Here is a 22,149-nt window from a genome sequence, read left to right as displayed (position 1 = left end):
CAGGACAAACTAGATGGGAACGAAACTGGAAACCGATATTAAACAACGGGACGGACAGGATTGATATCAAAATATGATATAGAAATTAAACAGGACAGACTAGACGGGAACAAAACTGGAAACCGATATTAAACAGGACAAAATAAATAGGAACCATACCGGACAGGAAATACCAAAAGGAAACAGGACCGAGTCAAAACCCACGTCTTACGGGGCAGAGGTTCGTTGACGGACTGACAAATGAAAAATGAGAGCACTGAGCTTAAATAGACAAAAAGAAGCCAAGCATTGTGACGTCACACACGTGTCGCAGGTAACTCTCGTTGTGTCACTCAGGTGGGGAGGAATAGAGTCAATTTGCTTACAGTTCTTTAAAAAAGGGGACATTTCTATCAAAATCATGTAGGTTGTGAGGAGAGCTTTGGCACGCAACGTCATATTCAGGTTGAGTTACATCAGATAACACATTAGATTAATTTGCAATCGCACAAAAAATAAGCATTCATTGACACACTTATACTGATTTATACACTACGCACAAACACACATTTTTATTTAGGACTTATACAAGTTAGTTTTTTTGTGTCTGTCAATGTGTTTGTTCATTTTTTTGTCTATCAGTTTTTGTGTGTGAGTTTTTGTGTTTTTTTATTTTTCTACCCGTTTGTGTATTTCTTTAAAGAGACAGTGTGGAATATTTGACCACTAGATGTCACTGTATTGTGTTGTGCAAGCAAAGACGAGCAAGGAGATTGGAGAGTCAAAGAGACAAAACTGCAGTATATTTTGCCCAGCTTTTTGCAAAGAAAGGAAAAAAGAAGAGCCAAAAGATAAAAAAAAAGACAAAACAAGAAAAAGGAACAAAAATATTCAAAAAAATGGAAGAAGAAAACAAAGAAAAACATAAAAAGGAAAGAAAGAAGAACAACAATATTAGAAAAAAAAGAAACAAAAAATAAAAAACAAAAAATAAAAAAGTGCACTTTTATATAATATAGTTCAAGTATTTTTGCTTGTTATCCAATTCAAAAGTTTTCTTTATAATCAAAGAAATTTTTTTTAACCTCTAGGAAGCACTACATAATATACACTGTCCCTTTGAAATATTAAAACTCTAGGGAAGCCATTTATCACCATCTTGCAGAGTTGTCTAGGATGTTTTCACAAATGCCTGCCATCTCTGTCCCATGTGAGAGTATTTTGAAAAGTTGGAGAGCAAAAAGAAGAAGCAAAATAACTAAATTCTTCTGAGATGATTTTGTTTTTTAACAAAAACGTGTGCAACACCCAGATCCTTATCACAGTGTCACTGGCATTCTATACATCCACCATTGTGAGTTTCCATTACACAAAAAAAAAATCTGCTTTTTATTTCAAAGTACTACTTCTTGTATCTGTAAGCAACTAGGTAACCACTTTGCAGTCAAGATGTAAATTCAATATGATTTTTCCAGCAGGTATCACTGAATTGCGTCAAACTTCTCATATCATGGCAAATGCTTCATTTGGAATCATTTTGACAAACTGGTTCATATTGATGAGCTGATTCAGAAAGCTTTGGTTTCTCTTTCACTAAATCATGGCACAGGCGACAAGGACTGGGAACTTTGGCAGGCAGAAACGACTTAAATCACAAAAAGTACAACAAATAAGATTGTCAGTGCAGTCCATTTGTACAAAGTCCCTAATGGGCTGCAGTTGAGGTGATTATTAAGCGCTCCCTGATGAAAGGTGGCAGGCTGGATCATGACACTCACTGCTTCTGTACCAACACTAATCAAATCAAATTTTTTTGTAAAGCCCTTTTTCAAGCAAAAAAAAAAATGGTACTCAAGGTGCTGTATAAAACATTTCATGCAGGGAGCAACGAGCTCTACAGTTCCTGAACAAAAACTTGTGAATTTTTCATCACTATGGCAATGGAACAAAACGTGCTTCTTACAGACTTCATTTTCAAAATTTGGCGCTATGGAAGTTACTTTAATTGTCTTGTTGACATTTTCATACAGTATTTGTATTTGTAGTACTTTCGTTACATTGCTACTGTCTTGTACTACGGACAGATTGAAGAGATATTTTCTTCTTCATGCCATGAGGCTCTTTAACTCTACCCGGCAGAGTAAAAGCCCACATTAAACCACACCACCTACATTGCATATTACCGAATTTTATTGCGATATGTATTCTGTGTAGCACTATTTAGATATACTATATAACACGCTACAGTGGGCATTTGCACGTCACACTGGGTATTTGTATATTGTATTCTTTTTGCTTTATTATTGTATTGTTCTCAGCTCAGGGATGCAGCTGGAAATGTGAATTTCCCTCCGGGGATGAATAAAGTATCTATCTATCTATCTATCTACTCTTTGGTTCTGAAACAGGTGTAATTAAAGTATTTATATTTATTTTCATACTAGTTTTACAGTTATTCAACTAAAGAAAAATAATCAATGCCTTAAATATTGTGCTGTGTTTATTGTAATTATAAACAAACTCAAGGGGTAAAGGGTTTTATTATTCAATGCTCATGATGTTTTCAAGCAAAAGTCAAGTCAGTAAACCAAGTTGTGCGACTTTTAGGTCCTGATTTAAGGCGTAGAGGCGCTACGGAATTCAGGACACTAGCCAGGGTAGCATTAAACTTATTCATGTTAACAGATCGGTATCGCTTGATACTATCCTGTGAGGAAATTCCCAGTATAGCCCACCTCGAAAGGAAGTCTCATCCATGCATCCATTCATCCATCCACGCTGGAAACCATTTTAGCCTCAAAAACTTCACTTAAAGTCTCTTCCCAACCCCTCTACCCCCCACTTCTTTCCATGTTCTCAAACTGTTTGGCAACGTGGAAGCAAAATTTAAAAAAGTGTGCACTGTGTGTTTGTTTGAACAAAGTGATCCAATGTGTTTTCCTTCGCTTGTCTATCTCGGCGAGAGCCTCTGCAGTCCAATTAAAGAACCCGTCCGTCTAGCCGTTCTGGACCCCTCCGACGGACACCCCCACCCATCTCCTCCCACCCTGCAAAGGCCCCGGCTGCACAACGAGCGGGATAAAACGGCCTGCGTTGGAGCGGTCCAGGACATTTGAGGAGCAGGATGGCAGGAGGGACGTGGTGCTGGTACCTGAGCGGCGTGGGCAAGCTGGTGGCGCTGCTGGTGGTCCTGGCGGTGTGCAGACCCTCGCTGCAAGGAGGTGAGTGGCCATCACATCTGAGATGACACCATCTTGACAACGTGTTGCTTTCTTTCTGCAAATATTTTATGCATGAGTTATTAATCTGTCTGTCTGCATTTTTATATAGCGCTTTTCAAGTCAATGAAGACCTCCAGAAGCGCTTTACAATGTGCTTCACACTTACCCGTTCACACACATACTCACACACCAATAGTGGCCATGCAGCCACGCAAGGCGCCGACCTGCTTATTGGGGGTATTAGGGATTCAGTGTCTTGCCTAAGGACACTTTGACATATAACATAAAAACAACATACCTTTCTTTCTCAGTGCTTTGGTGCACACGCGACGGTGCATCTGTGTGTCTGGGGACAAAAGTTTGCGTTTGCTCCTATTAGGGGATAAATTAATTTTAAATATAAATATTAAATTATGGATTTGGATTCATGCATAAAAGGGTCAAATCGACCTGCGACATTACACTGCAGCGAATTGGCATTAAAAGATTTTACTTTTATTTGTAATTAATTAAATTTGATCCATTGATCTGTTTATTAAAAACATATAGAAATTCCGTTTTTTCCGACTATAAGACACACCTAAAAACCCAACATGGCCAGAAATTTTAAAGCAGCCTTATGACCGGGTGCAACTTTTCATCAGAAAAGATTGTAAATGCATAAAGTAATTAAAGGGAATGAAACTGAGGAAGTGCCCAGTGGTTGGAGTGAAATACGACATAGCATTAGACTTATCTAATCATCACCCTCCTTCCTGATTTGGATAGTGTATTTTGAAAGGTTGAAAAGTTTATTTTTACTTCTTTACCAACGAATGTTAGAGAATGGAGAAAACAGAAAGTCTTACGCATAAATATTCAGGGTTGGGTAGGGCTACTTTAACTTGATTACTTTCAATTACTTTTGGATTACTCCGATACCAAATATGCTAATAAAAGACAAAAGAAACTAAATATGAATAAAATTATGACTCACAACGCGTGGTAAGCTTTCTCTCCTGGCTTTGATCTTTTTGATCTCCGGCAAAACTAACATAAAATGTGACAGAAACAAAATGAAAATAAATCCAAACAGCTAGCATACATCATTTTTGCCGTTCCATGTATTCCGTTACTCCCCAAGTCTGCACAAAATGTAGTAATTTTATTCATATTTAGTTTCTTTTGTCTTTTATTAGCATATTTGGTATTGGAGTAATCCAAAAGTAATTGAAACTAATCAAGTTAAAGTAACCCTACCCAACCCTGCATATCATACTGAAAGATTATTGAGGCACAGGAGAAGAAGTGGAGAGGCGGGTCAACCAGAATGCACTATGCAAATCAGTGTTGAAGCATGGGAGAAATAAGTGTGATAATGGGATTATCTCTATTGCCATTTCATATGTCATCCATATGGTCAGTGGTAATGTGTCGACACTCTCAGCGGAGCCACTCGGGTGTGATTCCTATTGCGTAAAATAATTGTGATTATAGTCAACGCTACGGACTAATGCATTACATTCATATCATTAATTTCATTGTATTCTCAAATTCTTGTGCCTTGTAGTCTGGTGCGCCTTTTGTATGAAAGATATATGACAAATGACTGCTTTTAGGAGGTGCACCCTTACAATCCCGTGCACCTTATCGTGCAAAAAATACGGTATATTATGAACTCATATCTTACGGATCTACAGTTTGAACAAGTTTTTGGATTAATTACTTTCTCTTAATATTTTATGATACTGTATTTATCTGTAAATATTTTACATGTTCAAGTGGAGGAATTTGTTTGAATCGATCAATGAAGCAGATGTGGCTTGGGTGGATTTTGGTTGGGTATAAGCAGACATACCTGTTTCTTTCATATCTCTTAATGTGTGCGAGGTTTTGACTTGGTACTGTTTTTTCTCTTATTACTTGTAATTGTTCAATTAACAGCTCTGGTTATGCAGTTTGATCTCATAGTAATTTTTCCTCCGAGTGGTCATCTTGACACAATCTCCTTTCTCATGTACCTCAATTTTATTGTGATCAGCAAAAGCTGCTCCTAGTTATTTTTTTTCTAATCGTTGTAGCAAATAAGACTAACATAGACTACAGTAACTCCAAATGTGATCATTCGGCTTTAAATGATTTCCTTATTATAAAATTCCAAGTGCAGGTTACAACTATCCCCCAGAACATTTGTGAGATAAAGAACAGTTAGAACTTGCAAGAACATATAATGAAATAGAATGTCAAAAAATATAATTGTGACTGCCCGTACGTATTACTGACACATGAGATGTGTGGTTTTGTGTGAAAGTCTGGATGTAAGCTGTGGTTGACAGCAGCTCCTACCCCGTGTATTAATGGTGTGATTGTCATGTTCAGTCTTAAGCTTTCTTTGCCCACATGCCTATACTAAATTATTTTAAGGATTTTATAGAGCTGTAACAATTAATCAAATACCTGCAATTTCACAAATCATCAGAATTTCATCTTTTTTTGGCTGATTATCTCCATTAAATAAGGAACATTTCTGATGTTGGAATTTCATTGGTCACAATTTTGTAAGATAAATATTTTTTCTATCATCATTCACAACGATATTACAACGTGGATGCATTCATGCATCCTTTCATCCATCCAACGTGGATGGATGAATGGATGGACGAGATTTCCGTTAGAGGTGGGCTATGCTGGGAATTACCTCACAGGGTAGTATCAATCGATACCGATCCGATTATATGAATGAGTTTAATGCTATCCTGGCTAGTGTCCTGGATTCCGTAGCGCCCCTGCGCCTTAAATCAGGACCCAAACACGCGCACGCCTTGGTTTACTGACTTGACTTTTGCTTGGAAACATCATCAGCACTGAATAATAAAACCCTTTACCCATTTAGTTAGTTGATAATTACAATAAACACAGCACACAATCTAAGGCACTATATTGATTAATTTCTTCAGTTGAATAACTGTAAAACTAGTATTAAAATAAATATAAATACTTCTTATCACATATCTTGATGTTTAATTTTTCAAACTATATTCAAATGATTAAAGATTTGAGGGTCTTATTTAAAACAACAATCACCTAAGGACTTTCTGGATTTTAAAATTTAATGATCAACATTTTTCTGATGTGGCAAGAGCCAAATTAATTTATATTTTATAATGGAGAAAATGTTTGTATTTTATCAGATTCGTCATTACCAACAAAAATAATTAACAAATACATTTGATTAATAAGTGACAGTGTTTATGATTTGACACTAGATGTTGCTGTATTTTGTCGATCACTAAAAAGCACAAAAAGAGAATACAAACTACAGAGACTCAAAGGAACCAAACTACACAATTTTCTTCTTTTTTTTCCAGGCCATTTCAAGGTTTTTGGTTTTCGGGTACCTGTAACAGCAAGATGGCAGATAACTATAGCATCGTCCCCTAGGAGAGGCTCGTGACGTGTAAATAAGAAAAATTATTGACTTATGAGCTTTTTAAAAAATACAATATGAATATAAATTGAATAATAGTTCATGTATTTTTGCTTAGTCGTTAAATCAATATTGTTTTGTTTACTGAATTGAGCTTTTGTTTACTACCAGGAGGCATTAGATAATAAACACTGTAACTTTAAAGGTGGTATCCCTAACGCCATCTTCTGCCTGAGATGTCATTCTTAGACACGCCCATCTTTTGGGGGGTTTGGGTTAGCATTTGGACTGTATTTGAAACAGTCCTTTCCTTACTCTCACCGTTTTCATTTTCGAATAAATGAATCAACCAAATGAACCAATGCGCTCCAGAAATCACTCGCCACTGCTTTTTAAGCATCACTAAAAGAAAAATGCATCCTATCACATCTTCCATTGTCATTTTGGAACTGCTTGTACTTGATTGATCACATGCTAGGTGCACTACTACACCAAATCAACAACAAAAAAAGATTTTGAGGGAGGAGTTTTGGGGTCTCGCAGAGGGAACTTTTGGAAAGGGGGCCTGGGCCAAGAGGGTAAACATTTAAATGCAAAATTACATGATGTTAGTCATCTGCATTCTTCAGGAATCCCAGAAGACCGACACTTTTTCTAACTATTGAACTTTTCCTTTTATAGTGAACTTTCTATTTATGGACTTCGGCTTTCATCCAACACAACACGGCATTCTCAATTTACAGCTGAGCGAAAACATGTGTTCTGGATGAGGGGCACCGTTTAAGATTAGTCCGTACACACACACAACCTACGATTGATTTATTTTGGGAAATTGCTTGTGCCTTAGAAAACTTATTAAAAACTGATGACAAATACTTTTAAATAATGAGATTTCAGGAGAAACCAAATTATCTCTTGAAAAATATAACAGAATAAAACAGTCTTAATCCAAACCAGAAACTAGCGGCAGTAAATTCCTCTAAATCAGCTGATTTAAATACAAATGAACCCCGTGTGCAGGCGTTATCTTACCGGTTGGTGCTGGGGGAGCAGCTGGAACTGGCCCCGTTGCTGGAACTGGGTTCGCCGCAGGTGGAGCAGGAACTGGATTCAGACCTGGTGGAGCGGGCACTGGATTAAGCACTGGAACTGGAGGTTTCGGTCAAGGCAGTGCAGGAGGTTCGTGTTACTAGTATTCTTTATCGAATTACTTATCCAATTAACCCTTAAAATAAAAGTTGTCCTTTGTATTGGAATAAAATTCATCTTCTAAAACTATTCTTCTTCAGGTGGTTTTGGTCAGGGAGCAGGAGGGTTACAGCCGGGCAACTACGGTCCAGGCAGTGGTGGAGTGGGAGGTTTTGTTGCTGGTATGATTAATCTACTAAATGTTGATTACTTTGTAGGGAACAGTTTCTCAAAGTACTTTTTACTAATGGTTCAAATAAACTGTTACAGGTGTGAAGCCTCCTAAAACAGGTGAGCCAATTTGCTTCTGCTTGCGAGAAGCACTGTATTCTAAAACTATGTTAATGTGGTTAGGTATTTTACCAATGGATAGTGCATAGAGTCATTTTACCGCTTTTTCAAATTTGACCTAAGGTGGTGCTTATGCTGGCCAAGGAGGGGTGAGTGGACCAGGACCGGCAACAGGAGGTAGAGGTCAGGGTGGACACGGATTTGGAGGTCCTGGGGGAGCCTCTGCTGTTGGTCCAGGTCCAGGAGGTCAAGGGAATGTATTTGGAACACTTGGATCTCAGGGCACCGGTCAAGGTACTGGAACCATCCTTATACCTGGTAATGTGTAAACTTAACATTGAATTTTTAAAGAAAAACAAGTCTGATTTTAATTCAGGTGGCTTTGGAGGAGGATCTGGCCAAACAGGCAGTAGCCAGTACCCAGGCCTTGCAGGAACTGGGCCAAAACCTCCTAAATCAGGTACCTAACCAGTAATAGTCTAAAATTTCTGTTTACAAAAAAAAAATGTATCTCTGATTGTGGTAACAGGTTACAGCCCAGGGGGAGCAGGATTTGGACATGGTAGTGCAGGATTTGGTCCAGGCGGAGTAGGATTTGGACCTGGTAGCACAGGAGTTGGACCAGGGGGTGCTGGAGTTGGCCCCGGAGGAACTGGATTTGGACCTGGAACTCCAGGATTTGGGCCAGGAGGTGTTGGGACTGGAGGTGCAGGATTTGGACCTGGAACTCCAGGATTTGGACCAGGAAGTGTTGGGACTGGAGGTGCAGGATTTAGACCTGGGGTCGGGGGGGTTGGCCATGGCAGTGTTGGATTTGGACCCGGAGGAACTGGGATTGGAACAGGAGGTGCAGGTTTTGGGCCCGGGGGTGCAGGGGTTGGGCCCGGAGGTGCAGGGTTTGGGCCCGGCAGTGCAGGGTTTGGGCCCGGCAGTGCAGGATTTGGGCCAGGCGGAGTTGGACCTGGAGTTGGGACTGGTGGGAAGATCGGCAGTAAAGCATCAAAACAACTTCCAGGTATAAATTGCTTTGGAAGACAATTTGGTACTTGTAGGAAACCAATTTATGAAAAGAGGAAACGTTGTCTATGCATGCTTGCTAAATTGAGCTAATTCTCATACAGGTGTGGGGGTACCTGGACTGTACCAAGGTGGATTTGTACCAGGTCAAGGTACATTAAAAAACACACATACCCGATTAAAATACCACATAATTGAGAAACCTTAAAACTGGACATTTCACTTGGCTAGATTTTTCAAGCCAAGGTGTTCTCCCTGGAGTGGCAACTGGAACTGGACTTGGGCCGCAGACAGGTGAGAACTTCAATATGTTGTTGATCTGTGGTGAATAGCTAAACAAATTCAAGAATCACTTTCTTTGCAGGTGGTGGGGTAAACGGCCAAGGTGCAGTAAGTAAGTAAGACCAGCTGTTAAAACAACGTAAACATTTTAAAGTACATTATAGATACACACAATACACAGATACAATTTTTGAACGCAACAAAATCATTAATGGATTTTTCTCTTAAGATGGCAGAGGCCAGCAGCTGCCAGGGGTTTTTCGTGGGTACCCCCTCATATCACCCAAGTCAGGTAACTAAAATCTCAAACAGGCTGCAAAGTAATGGTAACATACTACAAATGACAGACCTAAAATCTGTTTTTACTTTACCAGGATCAGGGAAGTCAAAAAATCCAGCCAAGGCCGCAGCCAAATATGGTAAAGGCACTTTTTTACCTTTGATGCCATACTTGACAATATCTTAAATAATTAATGCTTGATCTAATCTCATTTTGACAAGCTGGTGGTGCTGGACTAGGTGCCCTTGGTCAAGGTGGCACTGGATTACCAGGAGGAGTGGCTGGTCTCCCGGGATTTGGTGGTGGTACTGGAGCCATAGGTGGACCTAGAACTATTCCTGGATTTGGAAGTGGAACTGGAGCAGCCAGTGGGCCAGGGGCTGGTCCTGGATATGGGGGTGGACCTGGAGCGGTTCCTGGATTTGGTGGTGGTGCTGGAACAGGTATGTACTCCGGTCTTTTTTTTTTTTTTTGGGGGGGACCGAACCATGCATCTCAAATAAACACAAATATACTAAAGAAGTCAATTAGTCTCTCAATGTTCTTTGTGCCACAGGTTATGGTCCTGGGTCACCCAAAGCACAAAAATATGGTAAGTGATAACCATCCCAAACAGGCATCATATGATAAGGCATTTTCCATTGAGAACACAATTCTAAACACTTTCTGTTCAGGTCAGTTTGGTAGTGTCAGCACTGGTGCAACTGGAAGCCTTGGTGGACCAGGGGTAAGCCCTGGTGTTGGCAAAGGTGGATATGGTCCGGGATATAGTCCAAGTGCTACTGGAAATGGGTTAGGTGGTGCAGGTGGAGGACCTTTGGGAGGAGGTTATAGGCCAGGACCTGCAGTAGGAGGAATGGGACAAAGACCTGAAGGTAATTATGACTCAAGGGTACGGTTGAAATAACAGAAACTGCAGTCTTACCGGTAATTTATTAAGTTATGTTGTCATCATATTTCAGGATATGATGCCAATGCCAAAGCCCTTAAATATGGTAAGTTAATTGGTACACAACCTCAATAGTTGCATATATTTCTGTTCGGCTGTTTTGAGTGCAACCCCATAAATTCCTTGATAGGAATGTTCAGTGGAGCAATTGGGAGTCAAGCGATAAGCACTGGAGGCATTGGACAGGGTGGTCCTGGCATAAGCCATGGACCCGGAGGAAACAGGCAGGGTGGTGTTGGTACAGGGGTTGGACCTGCGGGAGTTGGACCAGGAGCTGCTGGCACTGGATTTGGACAGGGGCCAGGAGTTGGGTCGGTAGGAGTTGGCACTGGATTTGGAACAGGTGGAGGATTTGGACCTGGAGGTGCTGGATTTGGACAAGGGGGTAAGTGAAACAAACAAGTTGTACTTTTTCATTTTTCTATTGAGGCTCATTAACTAACATTCTTAGTGGTTAACAAATATTGATTTTTCAGGTTATGCTGGGGCCAAAGCCCGCAAAACTGGTAAGAACTCAATGTTTAATGACATTTTTAGGTTTTTATATAAACTTGTCATCTAAAGTATAATTTCCTGACGATGCCATGGTGAAGGAGGACTTGGCATTGGAAATGGACAAAGTTCAGCTCTTGGAGCAGGAGTATTCCAAGGCCAAGGTACTGGAGTTGGAGGTGCCGGTACAAGTCTAGGAACAAGTGGGCTGCCTAGTTCTGGTGTTGGGACTGGGGGAGGATATGGCGGTTTTGGAACAGTCGCTGCAACGGGTACATTTTTTTTTTTAATATCTTATTATGTTTTTAGCTGTACTGTAACACAGAGACCCCTCAGTTTCTGCGGTTAATGGGGATCAGAACTACCCACAAAAAATGAAAATCCGTGAAATAGCGTCACACCTTTATGAAAACTTCCAACCTACCTCGATACGTTATTACCAACTGTGACAAAATGACAACTATAGATCTACAAATGATAACACATAACACACAATTGCAGTTGAATTAATGTTTTTATTGCCAATATACAAAATGAAAACGAAATTGGAGCGATTCTACTTTCAGAGTGAAAAAGGAAATTAGAGAGAAGCTGCCTAGCTGCGCGCTAGCATAGGGTGACCTTGAGATAAGCCAAGTCTCCGCAATGATTAAAATACAAGAGTCCCAAATGTAGCGGTGTTCAACGAGTTGTAGCTCCAGGTCATCTGTTTCAAGGGTAAGACACGTGACATAGCTGAAATACAGCCCCCACAGGGGTAGCTTTTTATGGTTGTTACATAGCTTAGCCGTAGCAGGAGGCCAGACCGGCAGCACCGCTCTTGCTTTCGCCACGCCGCCGCTTCAGTCGTCTTTCAAAACTTATAATAATCCACAGCACACGCTGGTATCACCATTTTTTTGCGCTCTTCTGACTTTCCTCAGAGTCTGATTTAATTGATGAATTTCTTTTCAATCTAATGAGCCGCTAAAAGCTAGAGCTCACTATGCCTTCCAATTTTTTGTGAAGGCAGCACCCGCCTGCTGTTTGACTGACAGCCTACTCCAGCCTATCAAAGTAGCGCACACGAACAGCCACACCCACCTAACACAGAGCGCCCTCCCTAAAATGTCCCTGCTGTCTGCTGTCTATCAGAACACAATGCATGATACAATGATATCAATGACAAGAAAGACAATTCAATTCAAAATCTGCTAAGGAGTGAACGAGAGATAACCGAAGCGCAAAGCAATGAGGGGGCTCTGTAACATATCGTCTCTTAGTTAAGTTTAAGGTGTTTCAACTGCTTAGGTATTCCTAATGGTGAAGCTCCTGTGTCAGGTATAAACGGAAGACAAGGGGGAGCCCAGGGTGTTGGTGGAACAGGATATGGACTAGGTGGTTACAGGCCGGATGTTGCCCCAGGAACAGGTTTTGGACCTGGAGGTGGCTATGGAGCAGGAACACAGACTGGATTTGGACCAGGTTCACACACATTATATTTAAACTGATAAATCAAAACCATTATTGAGTGACTGAACTAAACAACATGCCATTCACAGGATATGGGCCTGGCTCAAAAGCTGCCAAATATGGTACAAATATTTCTCTATTCCAAAAAACTTCCAAATAAAATGAAATTCTTTTGACTACATTTTCCATACATACATTGTGTAAAGGTCAAGGTGGTGCAGGACAAGTTGGAGTCGGTGGTGGGGCACTTGGAGGTGGGGCTGGACAAGGTGGAGTCGGTGGCGGGGCTCTTGGAGGTGGAACTGGACAAGGTGGAGTCGGTGTTGGGGTCCTTGCTGGAGGAGCCGGACAAGGTGGAGTCGGTGGCGGGGCTCTTGGAACTGGAACTGGACAAGGTGGAGTCGGTGGTGGGGTCCTCGCTGGAGGGGCCGGACAAGGTGGAGTCATTGGTGGAGAACTGGGAGGTCGAGCCGGACAAGGTGGAGTCGGTGGTGGCATACTCGAGGGTACAGCTGGACAAGGTGGAGGAGGAGCTGGACAAGGTTTTGTTTATTTCTTTTAACTAAAGACATATTATAATTTTTTACAATTCAAAATATAGCATCAAAAGAAAGACAACCTCGACTTACTATTTAATCTGTATGCTTTTTAAATTATTCAAGTCTGGAGAAGGCAAAGAAAGCAAAAGATAGTTTATGGCTGAAATTTGTTTATATCTTGACAGGCTATGGTACAGCTGGAACAAAGGCAGACAAATACGGTAAGAAATTAAGTGGGTTGTAAGTATAATATCGCTGAATAAATTACCAAATTTTTGGTCATGTGGCAGGTTTACCCAGTGGAGTGTCACCAAGACCAGGAAGCACGAACGGTGCTCCGGTCAATAGCACCGGAACCAGAACTGGTCATACCACTCCTGTAACAACTGGACCCAGAGGTGGGGTTCTCTGTAATAACATAATTTCAATAAGGTTTATCTATTGTCAGTAATAAAAATGTGTTGGGTCAGGACGAGGACCTGCACGTGGAACACTGGCTCCATTTGCAGAAGGCACGTAAACGACACAAATATTAGCTTTAGTGACTTTTCTTGCAGCTTCTATGTACAGCTGTAAAGAGCTTGTTCTTATTGATCCAGGTGGAACTCGTACTGACGTGGGAAAAGATGGAAAAGACTTTGATGGAGGTGCGTGTCATAAAAATAAAGAAAATAAAGAGCTGAAAACAAAATCAGTAGAGTTTCTTTCAACTCAAAGCCATACTGCAAATATTTTGGATCTGGGTTTCAGCTAATAGTGCAACCGTCACCCTGCATCAACCAACAACTGCAATTGTCTCAATCTGTCCTATTCCAGGTGAGGGTGGTCCGGGAGGTGCCATAGAGGGGTCTGGCATTGGTACAGGAGAAGGTGTGTTTGATTGAATCTTCGTTGAATAGAGATACATTTCAATGTAACATCTGAAGATTCCAGCCTTCTAAACCTAATCAAAAATGGAAGTAACCGTTTTTAGTTGTTATGTTATTTCACATGTGACAATATTAATACTGATGGATAAAAGCGTGAACTTCAACACATTGCTATTGCAACAGGGGTCAGCAGGGGGGTCAGTGGGAGACCGTTTGGTGCAGGCACTGATGGAGATGGTCTAAAAGGAACAGGAATTCCCATCCTTGGAGGAAGACCGGGTAAGAAATCGTACATTTCAAATATTTCTTTAGAAAATACTGTCTTTTAGTCACACAGCTATTTAATCAAAAAAATGTTTTAATAGAACTCCTCTGCCCAATCACCGTTTACAAATGAATATTACTATATCGAATTAGTTTGCCTTTTCGGAATTTCTTCCATGTTGTTGTCATTAAGGATCCACGGGATATGCACCTCATACATTTCAGTTTAACCAGCATGTATGAAAATTCACTTGTTGGTTTCTACTTTTCTTTGGTCCTGGCAGGTGGTGGGGGACCTATCCAACCTACTGGTAAGGTTTCGTTATACGTAACAATTCCATAATTACAACTAGACAAACTCTGACTGCCCTGTCTAATATTTGAAGGTGCAACTGGGGTCCTACCAGGAGCCAAACCCCTCAAACCACCAGGTGACTCACTGCCACTTTTAGTCAAAATAATTTCATCTTATTTTAGTCCTTTTTAGTGCATTCATCTAATAAGGGTCTTCCTAAAGGAGTACCTAGAGGTGATACCCCTGGAGAAGGAGAAGGGGATGTACGTCCAAATGGGGGGACTGATGGTCGACGAAGGACTGAAGGGAGACAGACCGGAGTTGGAACCTCAACTAGTGCAGGACCAGTTGGAGTTACTGGATTTGGACAAGCAGGCCTACCAATATCAGTAGGGGCGACACCAAAACCATCCAAAGGTTCATCTGATGACTTTTTTGAATACATGAAACCATTTTATCAAAAATGGAACAACATTTACAAAATATTCAATTTATGTGGTACTCAAAACAGTTTACAACCCAGATGGGACCAAAGTTGGAGCTTTACCAGGTGGAGTGGGAAGCGGCACCAGGGTAGTTGGAACAGGTCCAGGAGGACTTGGGACTGGACCTGCTGTAACAGGAGGAGGTTCAGGAGGGGCTGGGCCTGGCTCTGCAGGTGGCGTAGGAGCAGGATTTGCAAAACCTGGAAAAAGTAAGCCGATATAAATCTGTGCCTTGAGCTAAAAAGAGGTTCACAAACCAAATATTTCTACACTTGACATCTATTGCAGGCTATGGAGCTGGTGGAACTGGAACCTTACCAGGTGGAGGTATGGCAAATTAATTTAAATCAGCATATTAAGGTGTCAATCCTCAAACCATGCAGTAAAACCCCTTTCCCAGGTTTCCTGAATGGAATTAGTGTAGGACAGGGAGAACCCAGCAAAATTAAATTCCTTTAAGATTTATTGTTTTAGTTTTTAACTATCTCTTGAATTTTTTTCCCCTAATCAGCATACGGGACTTATGCAGGGCAAGGCGGTCTTGGACAAGGTGGCTATGGTGGACCTGGAGGTGTAGGTGCTGGTCCAGGAGGAGTTGCCACTGGGACTGGCATACATGGAGGGGGTCCAGGAGTTGGGACTGTGGCAGGAGGGACAACCGGTTTTACAAAACCTGGAAAAGGTGGAGTATTTAATTGCATACTAAAAATGTGTGAAAATACAAAATTGAAGCCCAGGATGAGCAAAGATTCATATATTTTTCACACCATCGATTATAGGATATGGTCCGGGTGGAACTGGAGTTTTACCAAGTGGAGGTATGGCAATTACATTTTACAAGCAGAATTTAAAAACAAGCAATCAAATGAGCTTGCATTAAATTCCCTCACTCCCAGGTCAATACTTTCCAAATGGAGGTGGTGCAGGACAAGGAGGAAAACCAGTCAAAGGTACTTGTGTTGAAACTTTTTTTGCTTCCTTGCAAAACAAAATTCCATCGAAAGAACTAGTTAGATTTTTCTATATGAGAGCGTCAACAGAAAGAACTGGTTCTATCTTCTATCAGCATATGGTAACTATGGACCAGGAGGTCAAAGTGGAGTTGGGCCTGGAGGTGGTGTTGCCACTAGTCCAGGGGGTGTTGGGACAGGAACAGGTGTGACTGGAGGAGGTCCACTTGGGACTGGAGCTGGTGCAGTTGGTGGAGGACCAGGAGTTATCGGATCGAATCCTGGTGGCACCGTTGCAGGTGGAGTGGGATCAGGCTTCACAAAACCAGGCAAAAGTGAGCTGATTCAACACAAAAGAACCTTGTAACATGAATTCCATTAAACCTGGTCAAACAAATATGTGGAAATTTATATTCAATTTTGAAAACAAGATTTGTTAATTTCACCTTTCATCTATTATAGGTGCTGGTGGAACAGGAATTATGTCAGGTGGAGGTACCTCAAATTACATTTTACTCAAATGAAGGGGTGACAGATGTGCAGTATAAAACTTTGCCCTTGACAGGTTTACGCTTTCCAAATGGTGGTGGTGTAGGGCAAGGAGGAAATCCAGGAAAAAGTACTGTTCTTTTTTTAGATGACTGCCCCTGGGTGCATATTAAACAATCTCATCATATTTCTGTTTTCCTATCAGCATATGGGACTTATGGAACAGGAGGACAAGTCGGGGTTGGACCTGGCGGTTATGGGAGTCCTGGTGGTGCTAGTGCTGGTCCCGGAGGTTTCGGTGCAGGTCAAGGAAGCTATGGTCCAGGATATGGTGCTGGGCTTAGTGGTTATGGTGGTGGACCTGGAGCTTATGGTGCCAAAACAGGTGGAAGGGGCATGGGTGGTAGTCTTGGGGGAACTGGATCTTTTGGAAATGGAGCTGCTGGAGCAGGTCCTGGAATTATGGGAGCAGGACCAGGTTATGGTGGCAATGTCGGTGGACTAGGCGGAAATAGTGGTAAGATTAAGTTTCTAAAGACAAGGTTCTTTATTGGTTTGTAAAATTAATAATTAGATATGATACGTTCTCTTGTTTAGGTTCAAGGTATGGTGCTGGAAAACCATCAAAGAGTGAGCTGACACTGAAAAACACATGGGCGTTTTACTTGGGGACTCTAACAAAAACATTATTTCTTTGTAGGCTATGGGGCAGGAGCTGGTGGTAACGGAATTGGGCCTGGTGGCTACGGAACAGGAGCAATTGGAGCTGGTCCAGCAGGTTTCAGACCAGGTGTCATAGGGACTGGAACATATGTACCTGGCAATGGAGGAGCAAGATATGGCAGTGGTGGAACTGGGACAGGTGGCTATGGACCAGGTGGAGGGGCCACAGGGGCTGGCAACTTTGGAACTGGTGGAGTGAGTCAACGACTCGACACAAGGAAGCCTCCCAAATCTGGTATGACGAGAACATACTTTCTTTACATTGAATATGTAGATTGAAGGCACTTTGGTGTGTCTCTCTCTGTAATGCAGGTTATGGATCATCTTCCCTTGGAGGAACTGGCTACGGAACTGGTGGCTTTGGACCAGGCAATGCTGGCACAGGAACAGGTGGATTTGAAATAGGTGGTGGCTTCAGACCCCGTGGTGCTGGCATAGGAGCAGGTGGTTATGGACCAAGTGGTACTGGCACAGGAATTATTGGCTTAACTCCTGGGGGTGGTTTAAGACCAGGTAATACAGGTACAGGAGATTTTGGACTTGGTGGTGGCTTCAACCAAGATTCTGCATGCACTGGAGCAGGTGGATTTGTACCAGACGCTGCTAACAAAGGTACGAAAGACTTCAGACCAGCTGGCTTGGGAACTGGTGGACTTGGACCAGGAGTTGCTGGAGCAGGCACATTTAATCCAACTGGTTCAGGGACAGCAGCAAGCAGTTATGGACCTGGTGTCGGCAACAGAGCAACAGGGGGCTTTGGTCCAGGTGGTGCAAAACAATTTGTCAAAGCAAATCCCCAAACGCCAGGTAAGATCAAGCATGGTCTCAGAACCATGCACAGACCCTAAACGTAACACTTTGGCAATATTTACTAAATAGTAAACATTTTCCAACAGGTGGTGCTTTTTCCAATGGAGTTGGAGCTGGCAGCTACGGGCCCGGGAGTTACAACCCTGGTAGAGCTGGGATTGGTTCTTATGGCCAAGGACCTATGGGTGCTGGAATCGGCGGTTATGGTCCAGGAGCGGCCAGAAGTGGCTTAGCAGGAGCTGATAATGGTGGATATGGACCTGGTGGACAAGTATTTGGAGCAAGGAAACCTGCAAAATCAGGTTACGGCTCAACCCTAGGAGGAGAAAGATATGGACCAGGTAAACAAAATAAAATTGAGCTGTATTTCAAAGTAAAAGCAATCTGTTTAAAACTGTTTGCTATTTATATCCTGAATTTTGTTTGTTTGTTTGGTTTTTAATTTTTTATCCATTAAGTCCTCACACGCAGACCTTACCAAATGGTACACCTTTTCTAACTTTTTCGTATGAAGTTGGAGCTGGCAGCTACTGCCCTTTTCAGAATCCCGAGACCGCCAATCTAGACCATCATAAACTATCATTTCCTTTTCCATTCTACTTGCGAGGAGACTCATCCTCCTTAAATAGAAGCATACATCCCCTCCAACACACGACACATGGATTCGGGAAATATTGCAAAACCTGGCGCATGAGAAAATCAGATTATCTTAAAACTTTCATACAGGCCTTTCACGAGACCTGGCAACCCCTTTTATCACACATAGATACCCTGCAGTTTGATATTGATGATCACTAGCTCTGCTTTTAATACCCGCGGGCTGGGTTAGGCCCTATCTTACCTCTATAACGTTGATAATCTTGTGATCCACATCAGATGATTTTGGATGGAGACCCACATAATACAACATTTCTTCCTTTATATCGAACAAATTTTAAAGATCAATTTTGGCTCTTAACACTCCTAAAATAGAGTCTACCTAAAAGCCTTCTGTGCTTGCTAGGTGGAGCTATGGGCAGTACCCCTGGTGCAGGAATAGGGGGACTCAACGGAGCAAGTCAAGGTGGGTTCCAGCAAGTTTTGTATGGATAAACTTAAAATTAAAGAAATATTAAATATGTGCTATTTACTGAATGAGACAGTGATCTAAATCTATAACTGATTTTGAAATGAGAAGTTAAACATGAGTCTGTTTGTCCAGCAGGAGGTGCTATGAATGGCTTTTTTGGAGCACAACCCGGAGGCTACCCGGGTAAACAATTTTGACTTGTTTGATCACGTCAAGCCCAGTCAAGTCATGTTTATTTGTGACGCCCTTAATCACAAAGAGTCTCAAAGGGCTGCACAGACCACAGATTATTGCAGACCACAGACTATTATTACACCACCCCCTGTCTTGTGGTTTCAGTTTTTGAAATTAAAATGCATGTCACAACTTCAATAATCCAAAAGAAAATTGACTTCCTGGTTTTGAAAGCTTTTCACTTAATCCCAAAGTACTGTACTGTATACTTAACCCTGATTTTATTGGTAAGAGTGCAATGATATAATGAACTGTATTCTGTGCAATCGTGAATATTTTTGGGGGTCATTGCTGGGATAATTAAATAATCACTTGTTTATTCACAACAGGTTGACATTGTCTTTCCTGTTTTTGTTCTGCAGGATACGCAGGAGCTGCACAAAAATGTAAGCTATTCCACAGCCTCTTTGGGAAAAGATGGTGATACAGCTCCTCATTATCATGTTCTTTTCATTAAAATTGAATGCTTTTAAATAATATGGTCAATGTATCATTGCAAATTAAGCTTCACAACATTTGAATCCTAAATGATTTAGAAGCTTTAAACCTATTTACTAATACATAAACCAATAAGTAGAATTTTGGAAAAAGCTTGACAATGGATGCTGACTTGTAGGTGTGGCAATTACATTGTCCGTTAGTTGGGTAAAGCATTGGCACACACACTTTATGAAAGACTTGAGACATTAAGTAGTTAGGTGAACTATCTTGTGTGTTACAGCGATGGCCCAAAAGGCGGCCAAGTACGCCGCCATGCAGAACCTGCTAGGAGCTGGAGCTTACAGAGGTAAGCATTGCAGCTAACAAAGCAAACCAAATTAGCTTACATCAATGTGGTTGTATCTGAAGGTCAACTGGGTGTTGTTTTGCAGGTGGTGGGGGCTGTCAAGGGAAATACTGCAGCAGGAGGAGGAAGTGAGAGCGACAAAACAGGATGTGCTACTTTGATCCCGGAAAGAACTTGTCCTACCTTTTGTTGGCGCGCTAGCACATATGGCAAACGTCAGCAGTCCTCCACCAGGATTCCCTCCAGATAAAAGATTCAAAGAATTATAGACAACCTTATCCAAAAAACGTTTTGTCCAAATAACACATTTCACAGAGGTGCACAATAGTGATGCTGCTGTAAACCTCCACCAGGGAAATGTCTCCCATGGGATGGCTTTAGTGTAGGTCATCATGTACAAAAGAGCCAGTCGACTTGTGACACTGCTGAGGAGAAACAAAACAAATCCAATGGGAGCTGATAATATTTCACAAATGTGATCTTTGTTCATACGTACTGGGTTATAGTCCAATTCTTTTATAATTCAATTTTACACACAACACGCTGTGAGGTCATCATCTCCCAAACAGAAACACCAGAGGAAACTTTTTACTCATGGTAATGTGTGGTTGTGTGTGAGTGTATTCAGTCTAATGTGCCTTTTTTTGTTCATGTGTATTAATCCTAAATTATAGTGACAAAGAGCAGAAGGAAGTCCGCTTGTTTTCTATTTAGCCAAGTGTTACAAATAATTAAAATATGACTTTGGAATGTTTGCTAAATGTTGTCAAATTAGTTTTGAATTCTTGAGTCAAAGATGTAGAGAAATCCAACCTTGCAACATTATAGCGTAACTTGTGTTTTATGTTTGTTCTATTGCCTTGAAAATATTTTGATATTCGTTACAATCAAAATGATGCACTTTTTTACGCGGCGCTTTTCAATTAAACTATCAAATCATCAACCATCTGAAGCACAAATTTCATTTCATTTTGTACATGTGAACTACTACTACTAGTGTCCTTTGAAGGGTTTGAGAAGTGGCTTGGGCACCTGATTAGGATGACACCTAGAAGAGATCCAAGGGAATACATAAGACATGCTGAAGAGACCCGATGCCCCAGGTGGCCTGGGAACACCTCAGCATTCCTCCAAAAAGGCTGAATGATGGGGCTGGGGACAGGGAAAGTAACTAAATCAGCTTCAGTTGCTGATAATATGATGTCAAGTAAGGTCCAGTCATGTTAAATTGTATATCCCTTACTTAAAAAATGTCTCAAAAGGCTGTACAGACTACAATTAGACCATCCCCTGATCTAAAACCTACATGAGGGCAAGGAAAAACTCAAAAACCTCAGCATGAGGAAATGAAGAAACCTCGAGAAGCAGGCCGCACATGTGGTAATCCTTCTTCAAGGATAACCAGGCTGCAATTGATGTTGCGAGGTTATCAATGGACAATGCACAGACATCATCAACATGAAATAAAGGTAATAACGGAATGTCCAGTTAACAGCTTCCTGAGGTCAACATCATTCATGAACTATTGAATATAAGTGTTTTAAGCCTAGATTTAAACACTTGAGATCAAATGTCAGAGCAGAGCATTCCAAACTGCTGGGGCCTGAATGGGGAACCTTCTCAAATCTGCAGCTTTCTTCTTGGCTCTTGGGATCACTAGTCAAAACACTTGATTAGATTTTTTCTCGTAAACAGGCAAAGGTTGATTTATGTTTTTGGGCATTCAAACTATTTCGTTTTTGATGTCGTATTGTGGGAAAATTGGCTTAACGAGAAGCCGAAAAAGACAGCATATTCCAAATTGGATCAAAAATAAATCACAAGGTAGGGAACCTATAACCTTCATGTCTACGGTGTGAAGACACCTAGGAAAATATAAATATTTAACAATAATTCTTTAAAAATATAATATTTTACAGAGGAAGGAGACATTTGTGGACTATTGGTGGAAGGTTTTACGTTATATAAATGTCAGGTTTCAAAAGTTTCAACACTTTGAGCAAAAGTTTTTTTCCTTAAAAGCTTCGCCCTCATGATGAATCTGTGCTATTATGTGCCATGAAAAGAAATCTTGGCTA

General features: G+C 41.2%; 1 protein-coding gene across 1 annotated transcript; it reads left to right on the top strand.

Annotated features, from left to right (window-relative positions):
- Positions 1 to 3,103: 3,103 nt before the first annotated feature.
- LOC148349063 (uncharacterized) lies at positions 3,104 to 21,015 on the top strand. Its single transcript, XM_088321664.1, has 50 exons — positions 3,104 to 3,200; positions 7,627 to 7,785; positions 7,896 to 7,976; positions 8,065 to 8,085; positions 8,209 to 8,379; positions 8,997 to 9,100; positions 9,207 to 9,254; positions 9,334 to 9,396; positions 9,614 to 9,676; positions 9,985 to 10,107; positions 10,221 to 10,256; positions 10,339 to 10,391; positions 10,436 to 10,539; positions 10,627 to 10,659; positions 10,744 to 10,859; positions 10,933 to 10,998; positions 11,090 to 11,119; positions 11,207 to 11,290; positions 12,396 to 12,425; positions 12,510 to 12,569; positions 12,647 to 12,679; positions 12,764 to 13,099; positions 13,282 to 13,317; positions 13,387 to 13,475; positions 13,545 to 13,612; positions 13,654 to 13,743; positions 13,913 to 13,966; positions 14,149 to 14,244; positions 14,514 to 14,540; positions 14,616 to 14,660; positions 14,747 to 14,941; positions 15,036 to 15,218; positions 15,298 to 15,336; positions 15,521 to 15,691; positions 15,789 to 15,827; positions 15,906 to 15,959; positions 16,076 to 16,294; positions 16,422 to 16,454; positions 16,525 to 16,578; positions 16,654 to 16,965; positions 17,046 to 17,078; positions 17,149 to 17,406; positions 17,484 to 17,684; positions 17,754 to 17,978; positions 18,068 to 18,322; positions 18,985 to 19,044; positions 19,183 to 19,233; positions 19,647 to 19,670; positions 20,006 to 20,071; positions 20,157 to 21,015. Exons 1-50 carry the CDS (start codon positions 3,104 to 3,106, stop codon positions 20,201 to 20,203), a joined length of 4,935 nt encoding a protein of 1,644 aa, XP_088177790.1. The 3' UTR covers positions 20,204 to 21,015.
- The last annotated feature ends 1,134 nt before the right edge of the window (positions 21,016 to 22,149 follow it).

Source organism: Urocampus carinirostris, chromosome 17, assembly GCF_059441175.1.
Source record: "Urocampus carinirostris isolate Australia breed hairy pipefish chromosome 17, RoL_Ucar_1.0, whole genome shotgun sequence".
Lineage (NCBI taxonomy): Eukaryota > Metazoa > Chordata > Actinopteri > Syngnathiformes > Syngnathidae > Urocampus > Urocampus carinirostris.
This window is presented reverse-complemented; position numbering and strand designations above follow the sequence as displayed.